The sequence below is a fragment of the Pelodiscus sinensis genome, chromosome 1, assembly GCF_052426305.1.
Source record: "Pelodiscus sinensis isolate ZL-2025 chromosome 1, ASM5242630v1, whole genome shotgun sequence".
Classification (NCBI taxonomy): domain Eukaryota; kingdom Metazoa; phylum Chordata; order Testudines; family Trionychidae; genus Pelodiscus; species Pelodiscus sinensis.
Window position 1 is genome coordinate 8,795,514 of NC_143052.1, and position 21,857 is coordinate 8,817,370.

The 21,857-nt window shown below is 51.8% G+C and overlaps 1 protein-coding gene across 2 annotated transcripts in view; it reads left to right on the top strand.

Moving 5' to 3' along the window:
• The window catches only part of PLXNA4 (plexin A4), a 689,852-nt gene that overhangs the window by 561,377 nt on the left and 106,618 nt on the right, over window positions 1-21,857 (top strand). For both annotated transcript variants that reach the window (XM_075925673.2, XM_075925677.2), the window contains exons 11-12: window positions 6,764-6,860; window positions 10,265-10,455. In XM_075925673.2, the coding sequence (XP_075781788.1) occupies window positions 6,764-6,860; window positions 10,265-10,455 (288 nt within the window). The remainder of the gene's footprint in view (window positions 1-6,763; window positions 6,861-10,264; window positions 10,456-21,857) is intronic.

Below are 21,857 nucleotides of genomic sequence, written 5' to 3' on the forward strand. Positions count from 1 at the left end.
AAGAATTAGATAACTCCATGGAGGAGGGGGTCCATCAACGATTATTAGCAAGGTGGTTAGGGATGCAACCCCAGGCCCTAGGTGTCCCAAACTTCTGGCTGCCGGAAGCCAGGTCTGGATGGTGAAGGGAGTGGATCACTTGAAATTGCTCTGGTCATTCCCTCTGAAGCACCTGGCATTGGCCACTGTCAGGATATTAGGCTAGATCAGTGGTTCCCAACCTTTTCCAGGTGGGGACCCATTTTGACAATTCAGGAAGACTTGGTGACCCAAAGCAATTCAAAAATGGGGGGAGGGAGGAACAGAGCCACCAAGGGAGACACTTGGTGACCCTTTTGAAATGTAATGGCGACCCATATTTGGGTCCTGACCCATAGGTTGGGAAATCCAGGGTTAGATGGAGCTTGGCTGACCCAGTGTATTTGCAGCTGTCTTGTGTGCTGCATTTGATGAATTACATTGCACTTTGGTTACACACTTTTCCCTAGCTGCAAGGTGGCAGGACCACCTGATTGGTCACCCCATCTCTGCCACTGATGTGATATGTATCCTTGGGCAAGTCACTTGGCTTGGGTGTCCCCATCTGTAAAATGAGAGGGGCTGTGCGGATTAAACAGTGAGGCTGTGTCTACACTGGCTAGTTATTCCGGAAAATCAGCCACTTTTCTGGAATAACTTGCCAGCTGTCTACACTGGCCGCTTGAATTTCCGGAAAAGCACTGACGATCTAATGTAAAATCATCAGTGCTTCAATGGAAAAACTATGCTGCTCCCATTCGGGCAAAAGTCTTTTTCTGGAAAACTGTTCCGGAAAAGGGCCAGTGTAGACAGCAGAGATTTCTTTTCCGCAAAAAAGCCCCGATTGCAAAAATAACGTTCAGGGCCTTTTTGCGGAAAAGCGCGTCTAGATTGGCACGGACGCTTTTCCGCAAAAGGTGCTTTTCTGGAAAAGCATCCTGCCAATATAGACATGCTTTTTCCAAAAATACTTTTAATGGAAAACTTTTCCGTTAAAAGCATTTCCGGAAAATCATGCCAGTGTAGACGTAGCCTGAATGTTTGTAAGTTCTGTTACTTAGCCCCTGACTTGATATGACAGTTCCACTCCTGGCCTCTCTCTGGACACAGCAATAATCGGAGAGTTTAACCATCCCTGTACCAAACAGCCATTCTGCTTAGAGTGTCTTGCTATTGAAGGATTTAAACTGTGTAAAGACCGTGGCCAGAAGCTGTTTGGTACCTATCACAGGGGTGCTCTAGATCTCTGCCTATATAAATATCTAGCGAGTACATCAGTGGTGGGCAACCTGCAAACTGTGGGCCACATGCAGCCCACTGGGGCTCCACCTGTGACCCATACATCCCCTACCTGCCCCCCTTCTCCACACACCTCTTGCACGATGGGGCACTGAAGCCCTGCACTGCCTATTCCTCCTCAGTGCATGTTGTTCCCTACTCCACAGGCTCTGCAGTGCTAGCTCCTCCGACTGTGCCTGTGTTTACAAGTGTCTCCTGGTGCCCAGAAAGGCTTCTGATCATTCATAGCCAGCTGGCCTGGATGGAGTTGTGCATTCCATCCTGGAGCTGCTGCCCACATGGCATCTCATTGGTGCGAGGGAGCAGCAGAGGAGAGTTCTGCCTCCCGAAAACCATCCTGCGCAATGAGCAATGCACATCCAGCCTTCGCTGCTTGAGGAATAAGCCCAGGGCGAATCCTGGTCTGTCGCCAGGTGATTGTGCCTGCAACAGCTGCCTCAGACAGAGCAGCAGGTGTGGGTTTAGTCAGAACAAACCGGCACATTTCACCATCTGGTAAAGATGAAGGCTCCTTTTAGAAGCTGGCTGAGCCCAGCAATGTGGGGAACCGGCATTGATTCAAGGAGAGGGGGGATCTGCAAACGAAAGACAAGACATGGGAAGGAGACAGTTCTCCTGGGGAGATGACACATGCGTTGGCTTCCCCTGTGATCTTCGCTGATCGGAATCCCATCGTGCCATCTCCTCCGGCTTTCTGGACTTTATCTCATGGTGCAAAGAGGCAGGGAAGTCTCTTCATCACCATCTCGCAGGTGGGGAAATTGAGGCCCAGTGAGCCAACGTGACTTGCCCAAGGTCCCACAGCAAGTCAGTGGCAGAGCCAGGATCTGAAGGACCCAGATCTTTCAGCTCCCATTTGTTGGCTTTAATCATGAGGCTGTTGTAGCACTTAGGGGCCTTTCTCTGCCTCTTAATCCATGGTTTCTGTTAGGGCTGATGGGGACTTTAAAAGGCTTGAGCAAGCGCTCCAGTGTTCAGTGTATCAAAATCTCTCGGGTCCCTCGAAGCGGGCTGGCTGAGAGGAGCGTAGTGTGCAGTGCTGGGCAGATTCTCTGGGCATGGGCTGGTGGTTAGGCCACAGATCTAGGAGCCAGGATGCTTGAGTTCTGGTCTCACCTCATACTTACTCGCTGTGTGATGCTGGACAAGTCCCTTGAGCACTCTGTGCCTCAGTTTCCCCTGTACAATGGAGATGGTAGCTGCAAGTGGTTTTTTTGTGATGGTACTGCTCGGTCAGCGCTTACCTGGAAAAAACAGAGCGTATCGACACCTCTGTAATAAAAATGGCTGACTGCTGCATTTCTTAAAGGGTCCACGTCTCTTAAAAGGGCAATGCCAACCCCATGACCTTTTTTTTTCAGCTCAACAACTTTTCCTCTGGAGTACCGGCATTGTTTTTATATATATTTATAAAAAAAAGCACTGGTAGCAGTTATCTATCCAACCGGGTCTTGCCAGCTTTAGTTAACAGGTGCTTTGAGATCTGCAGATGCTACTTCAGTACAGAGAAACCACATCTCCGTTTCTCTGTCCAGCAGCCCAGCCTCTCAAGCGGCTCTGGCTGTGCTGAGGTGAAAGGTGTGCTGTGGAAAATCAGTGTTTTGAGGAGAGGCTGTTTTGCATTATCCCACAGTTGATTCCAAGTGACACGGAGAAGTGTCATAAAAATGCTAATAGGGAGTAGATTGGCGGGTGCAACTATACAGTACAGGGCATTGCTATCCCAGGAGCGCTCTTCACCTCCATGGTAACCACACAGCGCGCTTCCCATAAATACCTTGCCACTAAATCATAATCACAGGTTCCTGCAGATTACGGGCTAATTGCGTTTAGCTTGCTCAGAAAGAAATTACTGTGTAACTAGCACTAACTCTGCTGTAATGGGTTGAAATCATCCTAGCTTTTACCCTGCAATTACGCGACAGTTAGCAGTGATGGGTGAACCCACCTGCAAAAGGTTCAGAGCCCTGGCTTTGGCGCAGCCGTTTGGTCCAGAAATCAGGTGGCGGGTGATCTTGTGTGGTCTCCAAACCTTGCCTCTGCTTTGGACTGGACCAAAAATGCCCGGAGCCGAAGTCTGGGCCCTCCCTGAGTGTTCAGCCTGTTTCTAGACAAACTCCCAGTGATGTAAGTGGGAGGTTGGCCCAAGTGTCGAGCAAATCTTGAGTACGTGCCCTAGGATCCATCTCCATGGAAACCCCTGTTCTCATGAATTGTCAGCAGTTCTGCTTCCTGTCTAGCAGGAAGTGCAAGAAGCAGCATAAAATAATGGGTGGGAAGATAATGCAGCAAATGTGACTCAAACCTCAGGAAAGGTTTGCAGTGGAGTTGAAGGATCAGATCGACTCTTAATTCCTTTCCTCATCCCTCCTCTCAGAGGAGGCACTGTAACCAGCATAGACATGGAAGCTGCTGCTTAGCCCAGTTTGACCAGCACTGGCTGGCTACTACAGCACTTAGCCCATAAGCGGTTAGGCTTCACCGTCCTCCCTCAAAAGCAGTAAAATACCCGGCCAAGAGCATGAGCACCAGTTCCCTGCCAGCATTGGAAAGCACAGCACTAGCCTGGTTTCTCGTGCTCAGGACAGGTATTTTACTGCTTCACGGTGCAAGCAACAAAGAAGTGCAGTATGGGACAGCCAAGGTACCAAAAGTACTGAGATTCAAAATGGCACAAGTAATCATTCGGGGTTCAGCTCCTAGATATGTGAGGATCTGGGTTACGTGCTCTTGGCTGTAATCTTAGTTCTCAGCAATTAATTAGTAGTCTCACAGCACACGGTTAACCTGTGGAACTCCTTGCCAGAGGATGTTGTGAAGGCCAGGACTTTAAGACGGTTCAAAAAAGAGTTAGATAAATTCATGGAGGATGGGTCCATCGATGGCTAGTAGGGATTGTGTCCCTCGCCTCTGTTTGGCAGAAGCTGGGAATGGGTGACAGGAGGGATCACGTGAGGATTCCCTGTTGTGTTCCCTCCCTCTGGGACACCTGGCATTGGCCACTGTCAGGAGACAGGATACTGGGCCGGATGGACCTTTGGTCTGTCTCAGTATGACTGCGCTGATGTTCTTATGTAGAAGTGGGACCATGTCATGGGATCTCCTACTAGAGTCATCAGCGCTCTGACATGCCTCTACCTAGGAAAACCTACTCAGGCCTGGCTACTACAGCACTTAGCCCATAAGCAGCTTAAATGGCTCAGGAAAGGAAACTAACCAATCAGGAGCCAGCAGGCCCGGTAAGAGGTTTGCATGCTTTTCCCCAGGGGAGTATGGGGCAGAGCTGGTCAGGCCGGCAGCTCCGTTAATCGTTCCCTGGGTAGGATCAGGGCTTTGTTTAAGCCCTTCCACCAAGCAATTACTTTCTGCTTGTTTAGAAATGTAAAGGTGCACACAGCCGAAGGTTGAGTTTAATGAACTAGAGAAGAAGTGACACCCTGTTAACTGCACAATGCCTTTTCTCACCTGAGTTGCTGCCGCCTGGTGCTGGGTGAGGTGCCCCATGGGGAAGCAGAACGTTCTAGATATGGTGGCCTTGGTGGAAAAAAAAAAAGGGGGCAGCCATCACACCGCCTGTGGTCAAGGTGCACTGAGCTAGCGTGCCCCTATTCTCACCATTAAAAATCCTAGCGGCCCTGTCTCAGGATCAGAATTCCAGCCCTGGTAGCTTACTTAACCTCACCCCTGCTCAGGGGTCAGCTCAGGGCAGCATTTCTTTTCAGAGCCTGTCCAGATGTGCTGCATACTATTGCTGTGCACTGTTAAACAGCTGCCACCTTCCACCCCAGAGGTGGCTGCATTTGGTACAAAACGTTTTCTGCCTCTTTGAGATGGAAGATGCCATGCAAACATAAGATGCTAGGGATGTGGCATAGTGGCAGTTCTGTAGAGCACACTAACATGCGTGCTTGGTTGTTGGTATGATCTTGCCGATCTGCCTATAGTTGTCTGAATTCATTCTAATGCTTATGAAAGCAGTAACGGAATAAGTCTTCTCTATCTGATGTATGGTTAATTTTGGGGGGATTTTTCTGATTTCAGCACCATGCTGCAGGCAGATGCATCTTGGAGATATCCCCAGTGCTGTAGAAATACACTCGACACCTCAGGGATACAAACAATACTGAAGACATACACCCAACACCTCAGAGATACACCCAGTGCCTCAGAAATACACCCACGTGCCCTGTGGCACCTTAAAGACTAACAATTTATTTGGTCATAAGCGGGTCCTGTTTGTAGTATTGTAACACTCCCATCTTATGTATATATCTCTTCCAAAATGGAGCCCATGAAAGCTTTTGCTCAAATAAAATTGTTAGTCTTTAAGGTGCCACAGGACTACTCACTGTTTTTGCTGAAACAGACTGACATGCCCCCTTCCCCCAAAACAGAGGTACTCCCAACACCTCAGAGGGTGCGTCTATACATCAGGGCTTAACTCAAAATAAGCTGCACAAATTGAGCTATGTCAATTGTGTAGCTTATTTCGAAATAGTTTATTTCAAAATTGGAAGTGTCTACACAGCACTTATTTCGAAATAGAGCACTCTTCCTCCGACTTCCCTTACTCCTCGTACAATGAGGGTTACAGGAATCTGAGTAAGAAGTCCTCCAGCTTGACAGTATTTCAACATTATTTTGAAATAACTGCCTACTGTGTAGACATGGACTAAGTTATTTCGAAATAATGCTAGTTATTCCGAAATAATGTTGCTGTGTAGACATACCCAGAGTTACATCCGATGCCTCAAAGACACACCCAGTGCTGCCAAGATACACCCTATGCCTCAGAGATACACCTAGTGTTGTCAAGATACATCTTACGCCTCAGAGATACCCCTAGTGCTGCCAAGATACACCCTACACCTCAGAGATACATCCAACGCCTCAGAGATACACCCAGTGCTTCCAAGATACACTTTATGCCTCAGAGATATACACTCAGGCTACATCTAATTTGCATCCCTTTTACGAACAAGGGATGCAATATACACGTAGGCCCAATCATTGGAAGAGACACCCCAAAGACATATGCAACAAGAAAGTACACCCAGTCCCTTGAAGGTACACCTCAGAGATGCATTCAATACCAAAAACACCCAACACTACAAGGTACACCTCAGAAATAAACCCAACACCTAGAAAGTGCACCTCACAGATACCTGCCAAAACAGGACTCCTAAGAGATACACCTGACTTCTGGGCCGTTCCCTTATCGGCTAGCACTGGCTATCGCCAGCAGACACTGAACAAGGGAGAGAAGTTCTCTCCACTGAGCGTGGCCTGTCACCGTCCCTCAGAGCACTGAGCCGTGGGAGCCCCTATAGTCAGCGGCCTATGGGAAGGGAAAGTGAAGGTGCCATTTCCCGTGCCCATGGGTTGTGGTGGGGGCTGCCCCCCGGGCTGGGCTTGATGTTGTTTTGTTTTCCTCGCCTGTTTTTAGTATTCATATGAAGGGATGGAGATTAACAGCCTGCCGGTGGAGCTGACAGTCGTGTGGAATGGGAATTTCAACATTGACAACCCAGCGCAGAACAAAGGTAAAGAATTATTTCAACTTGTCCTTGGAAGCAGTAACCTTAGCAACCGACCACATCACTCCGCACACTTAACAAAGCAGCCACCATTTATCTGCGCAATCTACCTCATGGTTGTTCCATGCACCCGGCAAATTACTAATTTCTCTGTTCTGCTTTTCCGCTGAGCACCTGAGAAGTGGGATTCCCCTCCCCCACCTCCCTCCCACTCTCTTCCCCTCTCCCAGGTTTCTCTTGTGCCCCTCCCCTCTGCCCACCATCCCCTCCTCCCTTCCGTCTCTCCCCGTCACCTCCCTTGCAATAAGGCTCTTCAAGTTAATGCACCCGCAGCTCCTCTGGTCTCCGTTCAGATGCGATCTGGTAATGAACAGAGAGGGAGGGGGTAGCCTGCCGCTGCGGAAAGGTTGAATGAAGCGAAGTGATAATGGAAAAGGACTGAGACCCGTTCCCGGCCGGAGAGCCTGACTCCAGCTAATTGCAGCGGATGGCTGGGGCAGAGCTGCCTCTCGCGGGGGAGGCTCTCACACAGTCAGCCACATCCCAGAGGCAAGCATATTAGCCCAGAGTTTCACTGGCTCTGGATAGCCCCCTTCCTCCCCAGCCTCCTCTTCCACCCTCGGTTCCCCAGTGGTCCCGGGGCTACCTCTCCTCTCAGACCCTCTCTCACCTTCCACCGCTTCCCTTTTTCTCACTCTGTGCCCCCCTCCCTTAGGTTTTCTTTCCCCCCTTTCCTGCCCCCCGGCTCCTGCCTCACTTGGTTCTCCATCCTCTTCCTGGCCTCCTCCTCAGCTCTCATCTTCCCCCTCCACTTTCCCTGGATCAGCCCGAGAACCTCCCTCTGGCTGGCAAGGGTTGGACGTGGTGCTCTCCAGAGCCAGCCACCATGGGCAGGTGACACATCTTCTTCCCCATAGGATGTAGCCTGTCCCCTTCCCCCTGCACCTGTCCCCTTGGTCTCTGCCCCTCCCCTGAACCCCCTGCGCACCTGTCTTCCTGCCTGCCGCTTGTCAGCGAGGTGGCAGCTGATACTCGGTTAGTGACAGGTGACAGGTTCCTCCAAGCTGTCGATGGGCTTGTTCAGACAACATGCCGCATCCCTTCGCCCTGCTGGCAGCTGGGTAGCCAGGCACATGCGTGCGGCTCTCACCTAGCTCCAAGCAGGCAGAGCAGCCTCGTTCCATGCCGCCCAGGGCTGCCTGATGCGCTCTGCAGGAGCCAGGTTCACAACACAATGCCCCGGGTGCTCTATTGGTCCTGGAGAAACCCTAGTGAGCGAGAACCTCTGTCCGTCCATAGATCAGCGGCTGAGCCAGCTTCCCTCAGCTTACTCCCCTCTCTGCACCTTGGTCCTTCCTCTCCAGCAATGAGAAGGGAGCCCCTTCTCCACTCAGCCCTCTCTGATGAGGCTGCGAGGAGGGAAGGCTATCTGTGACGTCCACCGCTGTGCACTATTCCTTGGGCTGAGATCACTAGCCTAGTATCCTCAGAGCAGCTGTCAGTCACACACCACCGACCTGGACTGGGTCTGAAATGTCTCTGTGCAGGAAACAGGCCCCATTACCGATACCCTAAGCCACCCCGGTCCCTTCTCTCGCATGGCGGTCTTTCGAAAACCATGGCACGGCGTGTAATGGCATGAAAGACTATTGACCGGGCAGAGGGCATCAAAGGGGTTTTCCATCAGCGGCCCTTTAATGAGCGAGTTCACAGTGTAATTTTCACAGTGGGAAAGCCCAGCCCTTCTAGTCAGCTGTTCTAACAGGGCTTCCCCTGCCGCAGCGTGCTCTGAGGCTGAGACCCGGCTGCAGCCTGCTTTGGGCTCCATCTGGAATCCTTGGCATTTGCATTCGAGAGGGACCAAATCTGGTAGACATACCCAATGAATTTATCTAGTTCTCTTTTAAACCCTGTTATAGTCCTGGCCTTCACAACCTCCTCGGGCAAGGAGTTCCACAGATTGATTATGTGCTGTGTGAGAAGAACTTCCTTTTATTTGTTTTAAACCTGCTGCCCATTAGTTTCATTTGGTGGCCCCTAGTTCTTATATTATGGGAATAAGTAAATAACGTTTCCTTATTCACTTTTTCCACACTACTCATGATTTTATAAACCTCCATCACATCACCCCTTAGTCTCCTCTTTTCCAAGCTGAAAAGTCCCAGTCTCTTTAATCTCTCCTCAAATGGGACCCGTTCCAAACCCCTCATCATTTCAGTTGCCCTTCTCTGAACCTTTTCTAATACCAGTGTATCTTTTTTGTGCTCGTGCTCATTTGGAACTCCAGATCCAAACCAGAAATCCTGCGTCTCTTGTTGTTGGTTTTGCATTTTAGTTATTCATCTCATGACCGGACCTACAGGCCCTAACAAAGATCCAGCTGGCCTGAGGCACTGTGCATACACCGTAGAACAGAGATGGGCAACCTGCAGCCCCTCGGGGGTCTATGTGTGGCCCACAAGACATTTTATTTACTGTTGCCCACTCCTAGGGTTGCCAGATCCTGCTGGTTTCCTTCTGCAACTTTTTTTTTCCCTACTAAAGTGACATGCACTTAAAGCAAGAATATGCCAAGTGAGGTGCGTGCTGATTGCACACTACATTGATCGAGAGCCGTGCGCTCCCTCTGCATCCAAGCCAAACGCTGCTACGGTTCAAACAGCATGCCCCGCACATTCTAGGCCCTCCGGCGCAGTGCGCAAAACCACCTCACCCCCATAACCATTCTTGCGGCCTGCTGAGATAAAGCAGCGCCACTCGTGTGGCGCACTCACTAACCTAGATTACCCCTCACTGACTAGAGACAACCCCTACCCCAACGCGGCACAATCCAAATAACCAAGGGTATGTCTACGCTACCACCCTAGTTCGAACTAGGGTGGCAATGTAGGCAACCGGAGTTGCAAATGAAGCCCGGGATTTTTAAATGTCCGCTAGGTAGTTCGGACTAGGCTTCCTCATAGCAGCTGGATTATTCTCCCCATTTTACAGATGGAGAGTCAAGGCTGAGACAGACTAAAGGACTTGCCAAAGGCCCACAGGGAGTCTTTGGCAGAGGTAGGAACGGCGCCTATGTCTCCTAATTCCCCAGCCAGTGCCTTGACCAATAGAGCCACCCTCTTGGCTCTGATGCAGCTAAAAGGTGGTGAGATTCCTGCTGTTGAGGCTGAAAACTCACAAGTGCTTTGCTCAACCTAAGACTATAGCAACTGGGTTTTCTCTTTATTCCCCTTGGAGACTCTCCCCCCATCTCATATGGTATTGGATATAACTTATAGAAGAACTGTTATGTTTCCCTATGTTCATTTTCCACCCATTGCTCCTACTTATACCTCTCAGCCCCCCTGACCACACTCCCCCTCCCTCTGTACGCCCCTGAGGATCTCTTCTCTCCTTTGCTGTCCCCACAGTGCACCTGTACAAGTGCGGGGCCATGCGGGACAGCTGCGGGCTGTGCCTGAAGGCCGACCCGGACTTCGAGTGCGGCTGGTGCGAGGGACAGAACCAGTGCACGCTGAAGCACCACTGTCCCGTCCAGGAGAACCAGTGGCTGGAACTGTCCGGCACCAGGGGCAAATGCACCAATCCCCGGATCACCGACGTAAGTGGCTTCCTGCCCCCACGCTGGCCCCGGAGGGTCAGGGCCCATCCCTCTTGTGTTGTCTGGGCTCAGGGCTGGGGCTGCGCTCTGTCAGTTCATGCAGCACCCCCGCTGCCTCTCGCGAGGGGAGGTCAGATGCCGCCTGTCTCACGGAGGTGCTTCCCCTGACCACAGCCCAGCCTGGATGATACAGGCCACCCCCCTCCCCCCCACCACTGGCGGCTGAATCCCAGCACCGATCCCAGACGTCCGGCCAACCCCGCAGTCTCCGGGGCAGAGTCAGAGTGCAGGCCTGGATAGCGCCATTGCCTTGAATACCCTGAGCCATCCAGGACTCCCCTGAGGCCAATAGAGTGGCACCCGTTTGCACCAGCTGAGGATATGGCCCTGACTGTGTGTGTGTGGGGGGGAAGTCCCCTCAGAAGCGCCGCAGCCCTGGAGGACGCTGGCCTTCCCATAGCCACACGGGAGTGGGCCAGTTACAGAACTGGATAGTTCGAGGCCAGGTGGAGGGGACCTCCATCGCTAGAGATGTCGAAGAGCAGGTTAGACAAGCCCATGCCAGGGATGGTCTAGAACAGTGGTCCCCAACGCGGTGCCCGTGAGTGCTATGGCGCCCTCTGGGCCATTTATGTGCGCCCGCAGAGCAATCTGGGCTGGCCCCGGCCCCGGCCCCGGGTGTGCGGCGCATGCCGGTGCCGGCCCCGGGTGTGCGGCGCATGCTTGGCCCCGCCCCCAGTCACGTGGCCTATGAGCGGCCCCGCCCCCATACGCCCAGTGCGTGAGCGGCCCCGCCCCCAGGCGCCCGGCAGCCCCAAAACGTTGGGGACCACTGGTCTAGAAAATCCTTAGTCCTGTCATGAGGGCAGAGGGCGGGACTAGATGGCCTCTCGAGGCCCCTTCCACGAGACTAGCACCACCCAGCCTGACTTCCACAGGCCACCCTCACACGAAACCCAGCAGCCGAAACGGGGCCTCAGCCCACGGGGAACTAGACAGTGAGTTGTCCCAGGCAAAGAGCCGAGGAAGGACTGAGAAGCATCAGCACATGTGGCCCCCTCAATGGCAGGGAAATGTTTCAATGAGATCTATCCGGCTAGGCCTGGCAAGTGACCTGCACGCACACGCTGGCAAGTGACCTGCACGCACACGCTGCAGGGGAAGGGGAAAATCACTGAGGTTGAGCATGTGAGCAAGAACCAGCCCAGCCAAGCACGAGAGAGAGCGAGCTCATGGCCGCCTCAGAGCCCCGCTCCACCTCCTCCAGCATCCCCTCCCCAGCGGCCTCCATCCCAGATGCTTCAGAGGAAGGAGATGGGAGAAAAAAGCCGCCCAGTGTTTACTGAACCGTCACAAGTCTGACCAAAACCAGAGAGCACTGGGGTGTGTCAGTCACGTGCCAAGTGAGAACCAGGGTTTGTCAGGGGGACTATTGCCTCCTTGAAACGGGGAACCCCTCCCCCCTGGGTGCTTTCCTTTCCGGTGTGGTTTCCTACCACCTGTGTTGTTCAAGGAGAAGGAGGGGAAGGGACAACGGGGAGGTGGGGAGGGCACTAGGACGGATGGGAGAAGAGAGAGAAGAAAACTGGAGAGGGCAATGCAGGGGGCACCCAGAATTAGTGGCTGCTTCTGAAAACTTCCACCCAGAGCACTTGAACATCAAGGGGGGGGAGGAAGCTGAATGCTATTTCCAAAGTTATTTTGTCCAAATCCCACCAAGGGGGCAAAACGATCTCCTAGGCTCCGTCTACACGGCGGGTGTTTTGCAGAAGAGGAAATGCAAATGGAGCGCTCATTTGCATATCTCGCACTCTCATTTGCATATCTTCTTCCCATCCTTTCTGCGGAGGAGGTTTTTGCCATAAAAAGCCTTGTGTAGATGGGGCCATTTGTCAGAAAAAAACACGCTTTTGCACAAGAGCCTGTACACCTCATTTTGGGGGGGGGGGAGTTTCCAACAAATGGCCGCGTCTACACAGGGCTTTTTATTGCAAAAACCTCCTCCACAAAAAGGATGGGAAGAAGATATGCAAATAAGAGTGTAAGATATGCAAATGAGCACTCATTTGCATTTCCTCTTCTGCAAAGCATCCGCCATGTAGACGTAGCCCTAGAGTCAGATTTTAAGGCTCTTTGGGGCCATTGCAATAGTCTACTCAGACCGACTGCATAGCAGAGCTTAGCGGACTCCACCCTGAAGTCCTTCCCTCAAGGCCGTATCCTACAGCTGACAATGCTGAGACGTCTCCCATTCTTTTGTGCCAGGCTCCCTCCCCGCACCTCCCAACCCAGGCGACGGCTGGGCTTCCGCAACAGGCAGCAGCCCACCCATGCCCCATCCTTCAGATGCCGCAGGGAAGCGCATTGCTGCCCTGATGGCATCTCCTCCAGGCCCCGGCAGCGCCAAAGCTCCTCCAGGTCCTCGCCCTAGACACTCATGAAATATTCCGAGTGCCTGGCGTGCTGATAAGTAGCTCTTGGAAAGTCTTTTTCTGAGCCATTAGCATGGACGCAGTCTCAAGTGGCTGGATATATATTGCCGCTAATGGTATGTCTGGAGCAGTTGGTGAGTGCGTTCGCTCTGGCTGGGATCCAAGAAAATATCCACGAGGAGCAGAGAGGACGGAAATTAAACACACACACACGCGACAACACAAAAGCGGCCCCGTTATTTACTGGCTCCGGCATTTATGTTGCCAGTCAATGAAATTAGAGGACTATAAAATTGCTCTTTAGGAATGACGCGAGAGAGCTGTAACATTAGGCTGTCGTTAGCAGCAGGTGCAAATTGTGACACAGGGTCTCCTGGCTCGATGTATTTATGGCGGTGCCTAGTTTTCCTGGCAGTTTTCAGTCATCCTCCCTGCGCTCCCCGCTCTGAAACTGACAGTCCTGGTCCCATTGGTTTGAACCCAGAATGGAAATGTGCAGCCAGTTCTTCTTTCTTTGCTTTGGATCTAGGCTCATGCCATAGCATGTGTGCTGTCTGCAGGCTAGAACCCCCGGGCAGAATCTCTGAAGTCAATGGGAATCTTTCTATCAGTGTCATTGGGTTTCAGATAAAGTTTTTTTGGCTGGGGGTAGCCCCGGAGACCTTCTCCGCTCAGGAGTACATTGGGGTGGCTTCTGAGATCTTCTGCACGCCCTCGCCTCTGGGACCTTATCAACGTGATTCCCAGGAACTTGACTCCGAACTTGTCACTCGTGTGTCTTTATTTCCATACCATCAACTACGCTTGAGTCGATCAGGCTCACACAGTGGGGGTAGGTACAGTGGATACCACACATCCAAAGTTACACAGCAAGCAGCTGTGTTTGCACGGCATTGATCTCTGACACCGGTGGGAATGGCACTCCTGTAATCACTGGGAGGGGACTCAGCCTCTTCTGGGTTGGAGATCAGGTCCTCCTCCCATCTGAGGAATTGCTCTCACCATGCCTCCAGGCATTTCTACCCTTCCATGGATCCCTGGCAGAAAAGCCCCACTGAATGGCTGGCCAGGAAGCCACAGGGAACCTACACCAGTCTGGTGGCCATTTTGGAACCTGGGGGGGGGGATTCCCCCACTTTCTAGGGTATATTCCAGGTACTGCTATTCAGTGGCCTCGGAAAGAACAGCATCACTGTCCCATCAGGCAGCACCCGGTCCAGACCCTGCTGTCGAACTATGAGAGTCAGCTCGGTGGGGCCCTCCTCATGCAGACAGGGAGGAAGAGAAGCCACAGCTGCTGCCGGCATCCTCTTCCTCCTTCCGTGGTGAGGCAGGCTCAGGTGAGGAGTGTTACCTCCCCCAGATGGCTATCACATGCATGGAGAGTTGTTACAAAGGGTGGCCTTAAATCTGGGACTACAGATGGAGGTCTTAAAAGTGTTGTTCCATGGTCTAGTCGGCATTTTAACCGCTGTGGGCCTTTCCAAAGTAGCCCTGCTTCTCAATGAGGCCACTACGGGCCCAAGGAAGATTTTGTGCATTCCTTCCCATCAGTTCCAAAGGGGACGAATGAAAATACTTTGTTCTCGCCTAAGATTGCAAGATCTCTTAGGGGACGTCTAGACTGCAGGCTTCTTTCGAAAGAAGCTTTTTCGGAAGAGATCTTCCTAAAAAAACACTTCTTCCGAAAGAGAGCGTCCACACTGCCAAAGCACATCGAAAAAGTGATCTGCTTTTTCGAAAGAGAGTGTCCACATTGAATGGACGCTCTCTCGCATTTCAGCTGTGATTGCTATGGACGGAGTGGCCACTAGGGCACCTGTGCTTTTTCCTCTTTCCTCTTCTTTCGAAAGAACGCCCTCTTCCCCATCCACACACACCTTTTTCTGAAAGAGCTCTTTCAGAAAAGGCATTCTTCCTGGTAGAATGAAGTTTACCGATGTTGGAAAAACCTCTGCATTCTTTCGATTTTCTTTTGAAAGAACACAGTAGCCCTGTGGACGCAAGTGACTTTTTTTTTGGAAAAATGGCAGTCTAGATGCATCCTTATACTCCTCCCCTGAGTCCTGGTGGTATCTGCTGCCAGTGAGTGAGAGAGACAGGGCGCAACCCCAGTGTCAAAGGACTCGAAGGAATCAGACTTGTTGGGGAGGAAAGTTTATTCTACCAGAGAGTTGCAACTCAGAATTGCAAACCAGCAGTTGCTGGTGAATACATGTGACTCTAACTTGTGGGACTTTGTGCAAACAGTCAAATATTTGCTCCTACAAGAAACCAGACAAGAGTTCTCCTCAATGGTGGATGAGGGAAACATTGGCGTCAAAGGCCTCTTTACAAGTGGCTGACTCGAGTGCCATTGACGTGGTCCGGAGAATCTGGTGGAAGTCCCTCGGGCTCTGCAGGAGGTCCAACAGATTGCTCAGGACATGCCTTTTGAAGGAGTTTCACTTTTGGGGGCACTGATGTGAAGGTTCGTGGGCTAAAAGAGTTGAGAATGACCCTGAACTCCTTTGAGTTGTTGTGATGGGCTGGACTAGGCCCCTGTGCCCCCTACAGGAGGCTAGCAGCCTTGCCACACCCTATCCCAGCAAGAGGAGCGGAGAAGAGGTCCTCCAGACACTATAGAGTGGCTGTCTCTGCGGCAGCCAATCAGGACCCAGCAGAGAGATATAAAAGAAGCTGCAAGGCTGGGGCTTGGCAGTTCCTTTCAGGAGCTCAACCCAGTCAGGTCTATACCCTGACTGGAAGATCAGCACTATGGCTAGTTCCCAGTGTGAGCTGAGACTAGATCTAGGTAAGATCTGGACCCGGCGGCCAAAGACCAGCCACAAGCAGAGACTTACTAGCACCGTGGACGGGGCTAGTCAGGCCCTGGTTCCAGGACTTTGAGGGTGACCGGAGAACCCAGCAAGGACCCTGCACAGCATCACTCGGCCACAGCAGGACGCTCACCAGCGGGTGGACCCGTTACAGTTGTACACTCCAGATCCTTCAAGGAAGGCCTCAACAGCCGCTTTGGTACTCTGCCCTGGCTCTTTGCCAGGATCATCAAAGGAAGAGACACAGTAGTTTCCGTCATCTATGCCAGCCCCTTCTGCCATGACATCAAAGTTTGCCTCATCCCGGGGGCTCTCAGCAGGCAGTCTCATGGGACGTTGGAGTATAATGTACCAGTTTCCATCATACCAGACCCTGTTTCTCCTTTATTTGCAAATCACCTTTCCCATTTCCTCAGTGTTTAGTCCCATTTCATCACAGACCACTGGGCGTTGAGCATGGTGGAAGTGGGATATACCCACCAGTTTATTTCTACCTCTCCTTCTCATCCTCCTTTCCTGTCCCTGTTCAGCGATCCCTGTCCTGAAGAACTTCTGGCTCAGGAAGTTCAATCTCTCCTTCGAGTGTGACCTGTGGAAGAGGTTCCACAGAATTTAAGTGGGAAAGAGATTTACTTCCATTATTTCCTAATCCTGAAAGCCAAAGGAGCTCCTGGATCTCTTTGAGACCTGTGCCAACTCAATTACTATCACATAAAATAAAGTTCTGCATGGTCGCTCCAGCTTCCATTATCCCCTCCTTGGTACTCTGCCCTCAATTTAAGAGCTTCAGAGGGGTAGCCGAGTTAGTCTGTAACAGGAAAAACCTAAAAAACAACAAATAGTCTGGCCTTCTAACACTCCGGTCATCTGAAGAAGTGGGCTGTGCCCACGAAAGCTCATGATACCGTCTACATGTTTTGTTAGTCTTTAAGGTGCTACTAAACTATTGGTTGTTTTTTTAAGTTTTTCTCAGTTTAAGAGACACCCATTTTCATGTGTCAGTGTACCAGGGACACAGAAGAGTCCTCAGATTTGTGGTGAACCATGCCTGTTACCAATGCATGGTGCTCCTGTCCGGCCTGTCTGCAGCTCCTTGGGCGTTCATAAAATGTACGGAAGTAATGGCAGCTTTCCTGAGGCGGTTAGGAGAGCAGGTCTGTTCTTATCGAGATGACTGGCTAGTCAAAATCTTTGGTACTGTTGAGTATTTGAGTCATCCAATTGACATTCAAGGCCCTCGGGGCCTAGGCCTTCTGGTAAATATGGACCGGTCCAGTGTGGAGGATAGAATCTATTGGTGTAGTCACTGACTCTATTCAGGCCAGGGCCTACCTCCAAGAGGGATGATTCCAGTTAATCCGATCCCTGATAATACGCCTCAGAACTCATCACAAGAGGCTGAAATTGCATGAGGCTCCTAGGCCACGTGGCCTCACGCACATCTGTGGTACAACACGCCAGGCTGCACTTCGACCCCTGCAGACGTGGCTGGCCTCACCAAACAGATGCCGTCTGGGCACTTCCCTTATGGTATCTCCATGACTTCTTGTCTCTCTGAATGGCTGACTGGATCTTCTCACAGTTTGTGAGGGGGACTCCCTTTATGTGCCCTCAACCATCAATGACTCTGGCCTCAGACCTGTCAACGCGGGGTTGGAAAGCTCTGCCTTTGGTCTACGGCAGAACTTTTACTTCACATCAGTGAGAGGGGACTTGGAGAGCTTGATGCAGCCTGTCAGGCCTCTCTACCCAACATCCAGGGCAGAAATGTGTTTGTTTTCCCAAACAACACGGCAGCCACCTGATATCTCAACAGGCAGGGAGGAGCTCACGCTGTTCTCCTTTGGCGGGACATGGTGCAGCTATGGGAGTTTAGCATGGTCCCCTCAATCAACTTGGAGGCCTCTTACCATCCGATGACACTCAGGGAGCCGACAGGTCACTTCACTGGTGCAATGCGCACAGGTGGTCTCTTTGTCTGGTTCTGGTGAGAGTCATTTCTGAGGGGGGAGGAGAAAATAGCTCTGTTTGCAAACAGCTACAAGAGCAAGTGTCACCAGTTCTACACCCTGCAAAGTCGCCGTCCCGTTCCATCAGCATCTCCTTCCTACTACCTCAGACAGGACCTCCTCCCCCCACTTCCCCATGCACAGAGTGCTGCTAAAGATCAGGCAAGACCATGTCTGATAGCCCCAGCACAAGCCTGTCGACACTGGTCCTCTCTGTGCAACTCCAATCCCATATCTGTTGCACCGGGCCATGATTTTTCAGGACCACAGTTAGCTGCACCATTCGACGCTGGGCTCCCTTCATCCAGTGGCCTGGAATCTCCATGGTTAAATCTTAGAGAGCAGCATTGCTCAGAGCAATATTCGAAGGTCCTACTAAGTAGTTACCTCTCAAAATGGCAGCAGTTCTCTGTCGGGGCACCCCCATGAGGAGTCTCACTCGTGCATTCATCTGCACAAAAAAACAGACTTGCTCCTAAAACTGCAAGATTCAGACAGGTTCCTCTATTGAGGTTCTCCTGGTCTCCCTGTCAGTTTTCCACCCTCCGCCTTCCAAAGTCAGATTCCTTCTAATCTCAAGCGGGAGAACCGGTTCTTCCCCAGGAACCGGGTCTTATGGGACCATCGTTTGAACCTGTAGCATAGTGCTCCTTATTCCACCTCTCCTGGACAGTGGCTTTCTTAGTGGCTGTCATTTCAGCCAGAAAGATTCTGGCACCCTGTGCCCTCACATCAGAGCCTCTGCACACGGTCTTCTTGAAAGCTCGGGTGTAAATACAATCTCACCTCAGTCTCCTCCTGAAAGTGGGTTTTGCTGTTTCATAGCAAGCAAGCAAGTTGCCCTACCTGGCTTCCACCCAGAGCCTCATGCAAAGAGGAATGAATGACTCCTTCCCTCACTGCACTTGAGATGGGCTCCGTTCTGGGGTTTCTCTGCCCCATAACCCGACTGCTCGTCCCACAAGGTCGCTGGCATCCCCACCTGCTTCCCCAGAATAGATCCCTACTCAGGACGTTTGTAAAGTGGATCCAGAACTGCCGCCCCCTGCTGGAGAGAGCACAGTGAGATCGGCTTTCGGGTTTACAAATGTCTCACCCACTTCTACTCGAAACTGCGGCACGGAGGGGAGACGCGGGCTTTCCCAGTAGCAGAATGTCAGTTCCATTCCGTACGCTGCCTGCGTGCGCTTAGCTAGCAGTGGTAGCATATGGGTCCTGAGCTGTTCCAGATCGGCACCCTTGGGGGCTCTAACTCCAATACAAACCCACCCTTGCCAGCCATCCGTGTGTGCATGGCCTAGGAAACAGAGCTCACCATCTCCGCTCTTCCAGACAGCCAGTCTTTGCCTTCTGGCTTGGTGGCACAGGCGCAGGAAAGGCAGCAGGGCAGTCCTGGAGCTGTAAGAGATCAGTTGCAAACCCAAACACCAACCCCCTGTGCTGTCCTTGAGCCTCTTCCAGTGGGACCTGTCACTCTGGTGCCCGCGGTAATGGCAGGTGGGGCTTGGGAGTGCCGTTTGTCGGGGGTGTTTCTAACCTGGCATTGGAAAGCAGCAGAGAGTAACCAAGTACCACCCTCCCCGCCGCCCCCAGCTCCTGCCAGCATTTGGGATCTATCTGCCTGGAAAACTGCAGTGTAAGGATCTAGCTGCCTGCGTGGCTTCCCAGCTGGCAGTGCTAATAGCAAACGGGTGAGAACATCTAGCGGGGAATTCCCATGATTTCACTGTGGAGTGATCCATGCCAGTGCTGGCAGATGGCACCAGGGCAGCCTCTGAATGGACAGCAGAGAAAGGCCTTTGGAACAGCTATGAGAAGCACCTTTCCCTCATCATCTCATCTGGCAAACCAGGTAGGCCCCATAACTAACAGACAGGGCAGGATTCAGGTCATTTGCGGTTGGCTCCTTGGTTTGGCCTTTCATGTCCATAATAATCCCTAGGCCTAGATGGCCTCCAGCAGCAAGGGAATTCAGGAGGCCACCTTCCCACACTCACCTGCTGAAGGGTCAGGCACACTGCGGGCTTAAGTGCAGGGGGCTTCACCCTTCAGCAGCGCTTGGCTTGCCCAAGCAGATGATGCAGCACAGGTGGGCCTCATACACACTCAAACGAGTCTATAGGGGACATGAGGGGAGGGGTGTCAGGGAGTGTAAACTGTGGCCTCTCTGCCAGCCACACTGGATGGTGGGCCAGGAGGACAAAAATAGAATCCCGTGGGTCCATTGCTACTGCAGCCTTGCACTGTAGATGCTGAGATGCAGTGGTCCATTGTACTGCAGCCTTGCACAGCAGATGCTGAGATGAAGTGGTCCATTGGTACAGCAACCTTGCACAGCAGATGCTGAGATGCAGTGGTCCATTGTACCGCAGCCTTGCACAGCAGATGCTGAGATGCAGTGGTCCATTGTACTGCAGCCTTGCACAGCAGATGCTGAGATGAAGTGGTCCATTGTACCGCAGCCTTGCACAGCAGATGCTGAGATGCAGTGGTCCATTGTACCGCAGCCTTGCACAGCAGATGTTGAGATGCAGTGGTCCATTGTACCGCAGCCTTGCACTGCAGATGCTGAGATGCAGTGGTCCATTGTACCGCAGCCTTGCACAGCAGATGTTGAGATGCAGTGGTCCATTGTACCGCAGCCTTGCACTGCAGATGCTGAGATGCAGTGGTCCATTGTACCGCAGCCTTGCACAGCAGATGTTGAGATGCAGTGGTCCATTGTACCGCAGCCTTGCACAGCAGATGCTGAGATGCAGTGGTCCATTGTACCGCAGCCTTGCTCAACAGATGTTGAGATGCAGTGGTCCATTGTACTGCAGACTTGCACTGCAGATGTTGAGATGCAGTGGTCCATTGTACCGCAGCCTTGCACAGCAGATGTTGAGATGCAGTGGTCCATTGTACTGCAGACTTGCACAACAGATGTTGAGATGCAGTGGTCCATTGTACTGCAGGCTTGCACTGCAGATGTTGAGATGCAGTGGTCCATCGGTACCTCAGCCTTGCACAGAAGATGCTGAGATGCAGTGGTCCGTTGTATCACAGCCTTGCACAGCAGATGCTGAGATGTAGTGGTCCGTTGTATCACAGCCTTGCACAGCAGATGTTGAGATGTAGTGGTCCATCAGTAGCTCAGACTTACACAGCAAATGCTAAGATGTAAAGTGATCTCTTTCCCAGCACAGGGCTTTGAACAGACCCAGACTGTGTGTTCAGGAGGAAAATTCCATCCCACTGGCCCCCACGAGAACTGGGCTGGCTGCAGGAGAGGAGGGATCCCTACCCATAGGCTATATCTACACTACAAGGTTTTTGCTCAAAAACCAGTGGAGTGTCCGCACCTCAAGTGCGTTTTTGCACAAAAAAATTCAGTAAATCGACAGGACAGAGGGCTTTTGCTGGTAGAGTTATTCATCTCCCTACGAGGGATAACTCTTTTTTGCGCTACAGCTCTTGTGCAAAAAGGCTTGTGTGGACGCTCCGCAGGGGTTTCTTGCACAAAAAGAGCCTATCAGAAAAAGCACAGGTGCTCTGATGGCCATTCTGTTAATGGAAAGCAGAGCTTTTTGCGCAAGAGCATCCATGCAGTGTGGACGCTCTCTTGCGCAAAAGCACATTGCTTTTGTGATGCACTTTTGAGGTGCGGACGTGCTTTTGCACAAGAAGTTTTTGCGGGAGATCTCTTCTGCAAAAAGCTTCTTGCGCAAAAACCCTGCAGTGTAGACAAAGCCATAGTGAACAGAAATTCTTGCACTCAACAAGCACACGCAACCCCTCGCCCTTCGCCTCCCACTCCCTCTGCTGTCGCTTTCAGACGGTGTCCTTTGAAATGCCGTTGGAAAGTGTATTTTGCCATATGGCAGCTGCTGCTAGCTGGCACCCTTGTTTCCATAGTGTCTGAGCAGCATTTTTCTGGTAGGTGTCTACTCAGCAGGAAGTGAACAGCTAGATTTTCTCTTAGGAGCCAATCAAAAGCTCCTTGAAGCCTTTCAATGCGAGTCCATGTCCTGACTTCCTTGGATCACTCACTGAGTTTATCGGCGAGATTGGCTGGACCTTTCTGCCTCTCCTTTCCCTGCTCCCTCTACTCCCCCACCACTTTCCACTGATGAACTTTTACAACTGATGGATGTTTACAA